This window comes from Nansenia antarctica, assembly GCF_963989245.1.
Source record: "Nansenia antarctica genome assembly, chromosome: 1".
Lineage (NCBI taxonomy): Eukaryota > Metazoa > Chordata > Actinopteri > Argentiniformes > Microstomatidae > Nansenia > Nansenia antarctica.
Window position 1 is genome coordinate 102,515,683 of NC_137674.1, and position 12,684 is coordinate 102,528,366.

Below are 12,684 nucleotides of genomic sequence, written 5' to 3' on the forward strand. Positions count from 1 at the left end.
ATGTCCGTTTTGTTTTTAAAATACACAGTAGTAAGCGTAGCTAGTGACTCTGTTTACATTCAAACGTTGCTAGTCACGTGTCGAAAAGTATTGTAACTATGGTTACATGATGCACCCGGTTTTGTATACATCACTACATCAAATCCGCTTGTTAAGTCTGACGTCAAAAGTGATGTTTAACTATTTCCGAGTCCAAGCCAGAAATTCTCCGCACCAGAGTACCTCTGTACTACAGCGGTAGAATGACAGTTTAATCGTTTTTTAGACTCGGATCTATACCCTGACCCTAACCCTAACTACACAGACAGGAGTGATTTAAGTTTCCTTCAAGGGTATAGCATCCATGTCCTACTCATAAATGCTATGCTTCCTCTCTTTCTGGGAATCTGTTTCAGTGGGTGGGAGCGGGTGCCGCGAGGACCACCATGTAAAAATTTCCTAGGAAGTTAATGTGTTGTAATTCATAATTCATTCATAATTCATCACATGGGCCTACATGTGAATAATGTCAAGCATCACAATAATTAATTCAATTGTCTTTTATTGGCACTTTTTGTTGTTGTTGAAAATAATAAAAAATAGAACAGAACAATATTGCATACATAAATACTGTAACACTGACATTAAAACATAATAAGACAGTGGTTGGAAATTAGGCTTTTTGGATCACTTGTTTTTTGTACTTTGTTTACAACGTCTACAAAGACTTAGACAAAAGCAAACAAAATCCCAGTTAACTCTCACAGAAGAAGATGAAATAACTACAAAGCAGAAAGATTTTGTGGTATATTTTCCATAGAACTTCAAGTGACTAACAAGTAATAGTAAAGCAGGTATAATCATTCTAAAAATATAATTACAATGACATCTCTTTACAATGTGAATGACTGGCTCAGTGCATATAAAAGTTGTTCATAAACATTGATAGAGTTGAGAGGAGACAAATAGTGCCATTTTAAAAATACGCGTGCGCACTCATTCACACACACACACACACACACACACACACACACACACACACACACACACACAATCATTATGTAATCAATAGGACCAGCCTGGTGAAGAAATGCAGCATACACAGATCATGCCACACAGGCAAACAACATGCTCAGAAGGAGCTCGACCATTTCCCTCCATAGTCTCTTCTCTCGTACAGAATATTGTGTCAAAAGTCATTAGTCTGGTCAAGAAAGGGGAGGTGTCCAGTACCTAAATCACAGACAATTGTCAACAGTATATATCAGTAAAATACAGTACAAGGCCAATATGCTCTTAAAAAACAAGGTTATCTATTCTTGTATAATATAGCAAGGCTTATATCACTCATCAGGCATGACGTGTTGACAGGCATCCACCATTCCTGGTGCTTTGGTAAGATACAGAGGATAGTAATTAAGAAACAAAAACAGAAACAAACACAAATAAACAGTAACAAACACAAATAAACAGAAACAAACTATTTTGTGCGGCTAGAATTAAAAAGAGTAAATGAAAGTGCATTCCCTCTTTTCCAATCCCTGTATATTGTTTTCTAAGAAATACCTGGGAGATTCTTTGGAACTGGAAGCTTGCATGGTTATACAGTTCAAAATGTGTCATTTGAACAGTTGTGTGTATGTTGATCAACATACAGTATTGTCATTGTGTTTATCTCCACATGGTCACCTAGGAATCACCAAGTGAAGGTCCAACATTTTTAAAACATCATATATATATATTATATAAGTAAACATTATCTATTGTATTAATTGCAAACCATTTTGTTGAACACGTAAGCCTCTAAAAATGAGGCTATAATCAAACATTCAACAAGCATCAAGAAGCAACTATTTAAAAATTCCACAGTATTTGTATGAAAAATGTATTCAATATATATAGAAAATGCCTATTCTATCTCAAATCTGTTTCTCAGATATACATTATGAGTTCGAAATCTGGCACCAAAGAGAAAAATTCCCCCATCAAGAAAAAACTCTTGGAGGGAACAGTTTGTCAGCAGGGGTTGCTGGTAGCACTGGAGAGAGTAAGGTCAATGTGACGGTTGAGTCAGTGTTTAGGCTACAGAGGCAACTTTGTCACAGTTGCTGGTGTACTGGATGTCGGGTCTGTCATTGTTATCAGTCTTCTTCCTATCCCAGCAGGGAAGAGCAACCACAGCGAGCATGACTCCACCCAAAAGCACGCAACCTCCGCTGAAGTAGAATGCGATGTCGTAGGACTGTGTCCAGTCAAAGAACCAGCCTGGAAAAAAATTAAAAAAGGGGAAGGAAAAAGAGAGTTGGATGAGAGTCAGCAAAGTCTCCAACTGAGGCGAACACCTTGTGATCAACGTTTCATCACTCACATCCATCCATATCCACATTACATTGTCTGTGAAAATGTTTTGTCACATTAAGTTTACAGAACTAAACCAATAAAATAGAATGAGTAGAATGCACGTGGTCTCTCAGGCCATGGCAATTTGGCTAGTATAACAAAAGGTTGCTGACATTGAATTGTAATACATAATCGCCATGGTAATCGTTGGGATTATATGTGTAGAACACAGGTCAAAGGCACCATGCAGGAGCAATAAAGCATAATTTGACTTAAAGTTCCAATGTCATTTGAGTTTAGGGTTGCCAACTTTCTCACTACAAAATACGGGGCAAAAGATGGCGTGCCACTGCACGGGGCGGAGGGTTTGCAGGAACTGACGCATTTACACTATATGTACGCATGAGGGGGCCTGTGATTGGATGAATATACAGGATAAGTGAGGTCCCGTATATTAATCCTGCCCAAAGTTGGTTGGTTGTTAATAAAGCTCTAAGATAGCTGAATGGGCATGTCTGTTCTACTCATTCTAGTTACATGACTAAACCTGCATCTCCTCTGCCTCAAGAGTAACATTCATTCATTCATTCATTCATTCATTCATTCATTCATTCATTCATTCATTCATCCATTAATTAATTAATTAATTCATTCATAACAGCAACAACCAAACATATGGCGATGATGATGATGATGATGATGATGATAATGATGTCAGAAGCAGAATACCCCTTACCAACAATAGGAGGTCCGAGCATGATCCCGAATCCACCAAAGAACATGAGGATCCCGTGGGCTTGGGTCAGTCTGTCTAGGCCCACAATCTTTGTGGTGATGTATGAGGTGAGGGACCAGTTCCCGGAGAAGAAGCCCACCATGGCAGAGAGGACCTGCAGGCCCACGTAGCTCTTGGTAATGGGGATGAGGAGGAGAGCCACCCCGGTGCCTAGCAGTGTGAAGGCATACAGGTACAGGCTGTTGATCCACCGCACATCCGCCAGTGTGCCCAGTGCCAGCTTGCCCACGCCGGTGGTGATGGCTACGATGGAGACCAGGGGGATCAGGCTGACCTCTTCGATGAGGCCCTCGCTCTGGGCAACATCCTCCATGAAGAGGACGGGTGGGAAGGCGCCCAGGGCGAACATGAAGATGGCGATGCAGAGAGCCATGAAGACTCGGTCATGCAGGAGCTTGGCTGTGGAGTTAACATACTTAGTGTATGCCTGGTGCTTCTTCTTGATGACCTTCACGATGGTGGAACTGGCCAGGAAGCTACTCTTCCTCTCCGTCTGAACAGTGATGAGGTCTTTGGCGTCGATGGTGATGAGGAGCTCCTTAACAGTCAGTGTTTTCTCAGCGGAGCCTGGTGAGGTCTTGAGGTCGTCGACAGGAGGTTTCTCAAAGAGCTGCTCCTCGGTGGTGCGCTCCAGCGCAGCCTTCTGTTTGAGGTAGTAACCCGGCAGGTTCAGGGGCCTCATGAAGCCGGCGCAGGCCATGAGGTTGAGGGCCAGGGCCCCGATGATCAACAGGCAGCCCTCCAGGCCAAAGAGCGCGATCAGCTCATTCTGAGCTGTGGCGTAGACGAACCCCCCCACACTGGTGCCTGGATTACAAAGAGGTCAATGATTTAGTACAAGCATGAATGGAGATGAGTGATGATTTATTTAATAAAAAACGTAGATGCCTAGGGACACTGTTGCCTTAAGCTACTCTCCCTGTTCTTCTTTGGTGGTGATACAGCTTAGAAATCTCTGAAGAAATAAGTGTTTCTCTTAATGGGAATAATACCAGTGTCACCCGTCCGTGTCCCTACCCACTAGGCTACACTGCTAATACGCTAGCATGTCAGTGGAGGCTGGTGGAGGTAGAAATCGGAGGACAGGCTCTTTGTAATGCATTCCTCATTCCGTTCCATGCATTACAATGAGCATGTCCTCTGATTTCTACCTCCACCAGCCACCACTGCTAGTATGTTTACCATGTCATTCCAAGGCTTCCCACTTCTCATACATGAAAGAACTGAGAACTGAGTTCGACCACTGTAGAACTGGTGTGAACCCAGAGAGCGCAGAGGTGGGCTGAGGTACCTGTGGTGACGATGCCAAGGGCAAGGCCGCGTCTCTTGTCAAAGTACTGACAGGCGATGGTCAACGTGGCAGCATAGACAAGGCCGCAGCCAAGGCCTGTGGAGAGGTGACAGTAACAAGAGAAAGGTAAACATTAGCGCTATTAAGATTAGCATTTAGTCCTTGTGGGGATTATGTTAATTAATTGAATGTTCAGAGCAAAATCTTTCCCAAATAAATGTACATGTAAGAATATGTTGAATTCAGTTATGAATTCTCTATAATTTCAATCTATCTAAAAATCTCTTGCTTTGTGATGTCATTGCTCTCTTTGTCATTGCAAAACATATCCACAACATGAATAAATCATTTCTAGTGTAAAATCACCCTGAAGGGAACAAACAGCCTCGTGTGCAGTGCGTGTAAGAGACTGTGCGTCTAAGAGACTGTCTAAAAATAAACGCCTTGTGTAATGCATGGCCTCCCTCCCAGGCCAATGCAACAGGCCGTGTTGACAGTGGCTGTCTATCGGGTCCTATCCTCTCGGCACGACACAGCTGTCATTGTGTGTTAGTTAATGGGTTCTGATGCGTGTTAGATAATGGGTTCTGATGTGTGTTAGATAATGGGTTCTGATGAGGGCAGATAAACTGTTTCGGTTGCCAGAGGCATGAAACACATGAAAATCTGACAGGAATACTTTTTTCATCTCAGTAAACATCGTACATATAGAGACAGACTGTACTCATACTGGATGTGCTGAAGCGCGAGGCAACAACTTGATACTTTATGTATCAATAAACTTGTATAATTATTAACCATGAAGGATGTTAAGATGTTCCTATCAGTACCTAACGAGCTGTGATCATGTAACCGTTTTGTTCACGATAAGCAAAAAAACACTGAACTCTCAGGGAAGAACCACTCAGGAGTTTCCCAAGGCTTTCCATGACTAAGCAAGATTCCTGTCATTTTTTCTCACACTGACAAGGCTACTCCTGTAGTGGCTCACACAACCAACAGGCGCTTTTTTTCAAGGACCACATGACTTTCGCTCAACTTACCGACAACTATTCCGTAGGAGAAGATGAGGAACTGGACGTTTGGGGCAAAGGCGCTGAGCATCAGGCCTCCTGCCACCATGACACCACTGAAGATGGTCACAGGACGCGCCCCAAAGTTGTCCACACAGGCACTGCAGACAGGACCTGGAGGAAAATGAGAGAGAGAGGGGGGGGGGGGGGGGGGGGGGGGGTTATATTGTGTGTTTGGGATCCTCAGGGTGTGATAAACAGATGGATTTCATAGACAATAAATAACACAAAAGGACACATTTCCTGGCAGAAAATGTGAGGGATCAATTCAAGCCCATGTATAGTAGTACCGTGAGTCTGTAATTATCAACTATTTTTGTCACTAATTAGAACTAGAGTGTGACGAGTTTCTCTGGGCCTCTTCCATACAGTAGGCGTGTGTCTCCTTTCCTCGCATGTTCACAACTAGTCCCCAGAGACCTACACCGTTACTGGACACCTGAGCAAGAGTCGAGGGATGAGGAAAATGTGGAAAATTATTATTTATGGCCAGGTGGGATCATGTTTAGACAAACTGGATACCGTGGTGTACGTCACCAAGAACATGGGCCAAGTTTTAGGAGACGGTTTTACCTCACTGACCCACCGCCTGCTGCCAACTCAATAAAGGCTGCTATGTCTCTCCAGCAATCTGCCAACTAACTCAAATTCACTCCGATCCAATTAGCTTGGATCCACTTAACCTTACAAAGTAACACTCCATCACTCGAATAGCATTGTTTTTAATTACTTGTGTGTCAGATGAACATGTAATTGAATCGTCTTGTTTCAGTGATGTCAAACTCTAAATAGAGAATCTAGTCGATGAAAATAATTTGTGTCTGGGCTGTGGCTGTCCCTGTTTCAGTGATGTCAAACTCTAAATAGAGAATCTAGTCGATGAAAATAATTTGTGTCTGGGCTGTGGCTGTCCCTGTTATGTGTGTCACTCTTGTTGTGCTGAGACATACAGTACAGCGTTGAATTCTCCATCAGAACTCTGATACTGATAGGCTGAGGGTGTGTGTGAAGGATAGCCAAACACATCCTGTTAAAGCCCCACTCCCTTCCCTCGACCACCAGTGGCTGGCTCGACAACCAGTCAGAAGAGACTCTGAGACTGTGGTGGTGTGAGACTGCATTTCTGAGCTGAGGCGCCAAGCCAGACACGTGTACCAGGGGGGGCGATCTGTTTAGTCATGACTTTTCTCTGACCTCGTTGGAGCAGGGACAACGTGAAGGGAGGCATAGCCCTGTCGTAAATGTAAACCTAGACAGAGCATGATCCTCTGTCTCTGATCCTGTTTGGTAAATAATAATTCAAACAGGACTTAAATAAAGCTTGCAGTTATACAGGGTGAACTGAGTTCCTCTCTGGTCAGTAAATAGACCTCAAGCTGTTTATGCTGAATGATGTATTCCCTCGTTCCCTCTCTCAATACACTTTTTTTCTCTCTTTCTCTGTCTCACTCTCTCTCTCTCTCGCTGTCTCTCTTTCTCTGTCTCACTCTCTCTCTCTCGCTGTCTCTCTTTCTCTGTCTCACTCTCTCTCTCTCTCGCTGTCTCTCTTTCATCTTGCACACACAATGAAATCAACTTAGCTTTAAGAGCATCACAAAGTCCTTTCTAATTTCACAGTTTCAGCTAAGTCAGCACCAAACTTTAAATTATGTGTGTTTTTAAATTGAAATAGTTGTTTTTAAATTGTTTTAAATTGTTGTTTACCTATTGTATTTGTGCTGTGAAATTACGTGTGTTTTTAAATTGTTTTAAATTGTTGTTTACCTATTGTATTTGTGCTGTGAAATTACGTGTGTTTTTAAATTGAAATAGTTGTTTTAAATTGTTGCTTACCTATTGTAAAGCACTTTGATGTTAAGTGCTATACACAGAGGGGCACATAAGATAAGATGTTATGGAAAAGTGGTGGTGGGCTTTTAAAAGAGTCAAGAGTTATTATTATTATTAATAATAATAATAATAATAACTTTATTTGTATATAGATATCTTTTCTGCCTGCGGCAGGGTGCAATTCCTCCTCTGGCTGGCTTGATCGGGATAATCAGAGTCAGGCTGGATGATGTTAAATCGTACATACTGTATAAGGTCCCAAATGTCTATTAGTCTATCTTTATTTTTGTATTTGTATCTATTTCATTTTAGCTTATTAGTCAATTGTCACTTTATTTTGTTGTTGTTGTTTTGTGGTCTGAGCTGCTGTAACTGAACGCTGTAAGCTGAATTTCCAATATCAATAAAGTACCTATCTATCTCATCTATCTATCTCTAACCAGAAGAAGTCACAATTAAAAAAAAAAAAAAAAACTGTAAATGATGAGGACAATATTTTCTCAATTTGGTTCTGAACTTCACTACCTTTGTGTAAACACATACAATATTACACTTTTCTATCTTTGAAACATTGACTGAACATACTCTGATTTTGAACGAGAGCAATGTCTCCATTAACAGCTTTTAAAGGGTTAATACTCACTGGCTATGAGTCCCACTCCAGAAACCATGGAGCCCACCCAAGCTGTCATGCCCTTGCCCTGCTGGAAGGCATGCAGCCACTCTGGGTAGAGGACGCCCACCGACTGGGGTGATCCATAGGCCAGGAACTGGGCCATGAAGCCGGCCACCACGATGATCCAACCCCAACCTCCGTCCAATGCTTTCACTGAGCTCATGATGACGCCTGGGTGGATCTCACAGCTTCAAGATGGGAAAACAAAGAGAAAGACCCCCAAAAACGTTTAAAAAGGCATGTGACAAAATGCACTATAATGCAGGTAAAACAAATCCTGAGTTTGGAGAGTTGCATTTTAAAGTTGGAGTCTAAGAGGCTATAACTGACTCACTGCCAACCAACACATACTTATGCCTTGTTGTAGAGTTAGAGCTGCTGCTGCTCTTGCCTGGTCGACCAGGCAGGTCCCCTGTCTCCTGGTCCTGAACACTGACTGCACCTTATCATTGCGTAGCGCTGCTTTTGTCTCTCAGTAACAGTAAGACCACACCTTGAAGGAGGGGGAATTTGGACTCTTGACTGCCCTCTCGGTACTTTATCCTGCTTTTCCCCTCAATTTCCGTTTTAGTCTGGCAACCAACCCAACACTAAGGCCTCCCTTGCTGACAGAAGATGTTTTTCGACCTTTCATGAATAATTTGTACTGAGAGCAATGTGTTATTGGCGCACTAGAGCTACACTGCAGCATCTCTCCTCTAGTCTCCACTTCTACCTCTAAGGACCGGAGGCTACTCAGCGCGTAAAAGTTGCGCACCTTTGTCCACTAAGCGCCATACGTAGCCAAAAATCGACTACTCATGCAGTAATTGTTCAACTTGAGCATACTCTTTTTTCTATGCTTGAATAATCGTTCACATGATAGAATCGAGACAAATGGATAAACTGTTGTAGGCTATAGTAACCTCGACCGTAGCCTATCTTCATCCGTGTCTGTCTCACACAACAATAATGAATTTCTATAATTCATATTTTTAACAACACAACACCATTCGTGCAACTTACCTCTACAACATCAACATTGTCGTCATCATCATCTTCATCGTCATCTTCATCATCATCATCATCAACAACAACAATAACAAAAACAACAACAGGCACCTGCAGAAGTGCGGGTGAGCACACGGGGAGTTTCCATGGAGGATGGTTCCCCCTAGAATAACCCTAGCCTTTAGAATCGAAATGAAGCCAATTAAAAGAATGACATCACGTGCGGATGCCGGGCAGCTGGGCGATATGACAAGTCCGTGGGCTGCAGACCCGGCAGCAGCAGCTCTCCAGGAGACAGGACAGGACTGTCCATTTTATACCACTGTGATGCTGGGGAACAAACCGGTTCGAAGCTGTTCCTGCTGGTAGGCTAGGGCTCGTGTGCGTTACGTTGAGGAAACTCCTCTCGCGCGCGTCTGGGGGAGCGCATCCTGCGCCGGTTTACAGTCAATAGGCTAAACACAACTGAAGAAGGATGTTTACACTTCATTATTCACCCCAATAACATATATGAGTGATTATTTGTATATTGTATATTCTGACTGTAGCCTATAGATATTTGTATATATGATTAGTTAATATTTATTGTTTACAGTAGCCTATAGTGTACATCGATTGAATGCATTTTGGCAGACAATGATCAAAGTTATTTGTAAGAATTAGAAATGTACCTGAATCAGGCTGCTGCAAATCAGATCGAATGTTCGTCTCAAGCAGAGAAACTTATTTAGAAGCTATAATCAAATTCAATAATTACGAAACATTTTTGTAAAACATTTAATTGGCAACAAGCTATTTATTCCCTCTTTACACTGAATACAACAATAGGAGTACATTAATATAGGCATAATACTAAGTGCTAGTAGAAAGTACATTCGAAAGTACAAGTACATGGGAAGAAAGTACATTTGCTGGTGATGGTTGGCGTGTGAAAACTATGACCGATACTTGCCAGGAGGCTGGAACATTGTTAATATTGCCTCTCGTCCAGTTTGAACCGGTTGCTGGGTGGTAACAGCGTGCACTGAGCTCTTGTTGCCGTTGGGTGCTGATGGGGATGGACTCACTTGCGCTGCTGAGTTGAATTGTAGCTCATCATTTCTACTATGTCCTGTAAGCTACTATGCCCTCGTAAACTCTGGTTATAGGTCAAAGGAATCAACATGTGACAAATGTTTGAATTTAATTAACTTGCCATTCCCATGCTTGGACATGGATCAAAACTTCTGAAGTTGAAAATTAAACATTTGTAATAATTAATTGTTGATAAATATTATATTGTAAATACCAGCTGTTACATGTTGTAAGTACAGTAAGTTATTAAAACGTACTTACTGTAATAAGACAGTGTAAAGTGCTACCTTCATGCCTAATGAGCTTAGTATTGTGTTTTAAGTAACCCAGTTATACTTTATTGTAAATAATGGATTTGGAAGAAGCAGAACCAATGGAGCGCTTTGATGTTCCGGTTCCTGACAGGGATGTCCTCCACTTCACACCTGAAAGGGCCTCAGGTAAAGAAAGCCAAACTTCAGGGCAATAACACAACTCACCGTAGTAGCTACAGTACCAGAGGCAGGGCCGGTCCTAGGCATTTAGGTGCCCTAGGCGAGAGTATGATTTGATGCCGCCCCCCCCCCCCCCCCCCCCCTCCCCAAAATGTTTAGGGGCGCCACCACCACCACATTAAGCCACCAGTACTGCCTCTTCACCACCCACACATTCAACAGTAAAAATATGGACAACAATGGTTTCAAGACAAAAATAGACAGTAGGCTGAAACATATTTTCATAGAGACATGAAATTCAGAGCCAAAATTATTTAAATAAAAAACTAAAACATTTTTTTGGGGGGGGGGGCATTTGGCGCCCTAGGCGACCGCCTAGTTCGTCTATGCCTAGGACCGGCCCTGACCAGAGGCATGCACGTAACCCCGAAAAGTACTGCAAGAGACATGGGGTCAGTGTACCGCAAAAGCTTTGTCATGCCATGATGACACAGCAATGTGACTACAGCTTCTTGCTTTACTCACATCCTGCTGGCTCTTACCAAACAAGCGTCCTGCATCCCCTTACCAAACAAGCAAACAGAGCTAAATGCGGCACAGATCAGACCAACAGGATCTCACATGTCCTATTTGTTTTGTAGAGTGCAGCTACATTGTCATTGGATGAAGGAAGGAATCTCTTTTATGACTGCCCAGAATTTGCAACAACAATTGTAACTCTCCAGTCCAAGGCCAAACTCAAGGCTTCGGTTCACCTTGACTGTATTTTATCAAAGAAAGAGAGAGTGGAGCTGAATGCATGCCTTTCATGAGACTCCCAATGTTGATTCCTGGACTGGGGAAAGGATAAGCAGTGTTTTTCATTCGGAGGTTGTACCTAATGTTCCCAAGGATGTTTCCCACTTTCCCACTTTCCCAGGAAGTTTCCCACAGTCAAACTCTGAGGGTCTTACGTGAAGGATTTACAGTAGCATTTGTAATCCCCTTGTCCTTCCTTGAAAAGACAGAGGAAAGTACCGTTAATTGCTTTCTGGCCTGGTTAATGCAATGACATGTCATTTCTGACCAACTTTTTCAAAGGGGCAATCTGGGATTGGTACATCCATTGTAAATGAATGATATATAGCCATTGATTCTTGAAGAATATACAGTAACTTCATGAGGCGTTAGATCAACTATCTTACCCCATAAGAACCCAAACTATAAGATTGTTTTACTCCATTGTTTGTAAACAATGTAATTGTAAACAATTGTAAACACTGTATAGCTTGGTTAAAACGGTTAAAATGGTTAAAACCATTGGTTAAAACAATCATTTTGATCTCTGGATGGTCAGTCCTTGCATTCATAGATCCATTTATGAATGTAAGAGTGGTTATATTTCTCCAGGCCTGTCCCTCAGCAGTTTACCAAACAAAATTGGGGGTGATCACTTGTTGTTGTTTGAATTCCAGATTACCCTTTTAAGAAAAGGGGCGCAACCAACCGTAACCGCAATTGTTTAGGCTGATTAATAATGCGATACTTATGTACTATTGATTTGAGGATAAGCAGGAAAACAGCAGTCAGGAGAATGAGGCTGGCAGGTCACTGACACCAGGAGCTGCCAGCCACAAGGTCTTCCCACACTAACATAGGTGGACGTATACTCAAGAAAGATGCAGGAGTGGAAAGTACCGGCGAGCTAGCCAGATGTATAGAGGATCAGGATGACTGGAAGCGCTGATGGAGGGCTCGTCCGAGGACGACCTAGTAGTATTCATTTGAGGGGGCCTTTGGTGTTGGTTCTGGTCACAATGTATCAGTGAGACATTAGGAAAACATTTCCACGTCCAAACCGACTATGGAAAACCCCATGACGCCTCTGGGACCCTCAAAAGGTCAAAGGTGACTTGGTCAGTGATACCTCAGCAACAACTGTATTATTCCTTTCGCTGGAGAAGATGATTGAGACACCTCAGAGGATGGCGATAAATGTTTTCCCTCTCACTCCCAGCATCCTCTCTGTCTGCATCCACAACACTGAGACTTCAGGGGCAGCGGCCAGCTGCTCAGCTCCATGAAACCTATCATAGTGAGAGGGACCCTCTCTCTCTCAGATGGTAGGTCGGTGTAAACATTGAGCGGCGTCCCGCAGGGGTGAATAAACACCAGTGGTTGCCGTGCCACCAGGCTCCGAGGGCCCTGGATCACAGGGTACT

At 42.8% G+C, this 12,684-nt stretch overlaps 1 protein-coding gene across 1 annotated transcript; it reads right to left on the reverse strand.

Annotated features, from left to right (window-relative positions):
- Positions 1 to 2,056: 2,056 nt before the first annotated feature.
- On the reverse strand, positions 2,057 to 8,148 carry LOC308165260 (monocarboxylate transporter 9-like; the record flags this gene model as incomplete). The annotated part of the gene is made up of 5 exons (XM_080539409.1): positions 2,057 to 2,244; positions 3,056 to 3,922; positions 4,407 to 4,502; positions 5,450 to 5,593; positions 7,953 to 8,148. The coding sequence occupies 5 exons, from the start codon at positions 8,146 to 8,148 to the stop codon at positions 2,057 to 2,059; spliced, it is 1,491 nt and encodes a 496-aa protein (XP_080395535.1).
- Between the last annotated feature and the right edge of the window lie 4,536 nt (positions 8,149 to 12,684).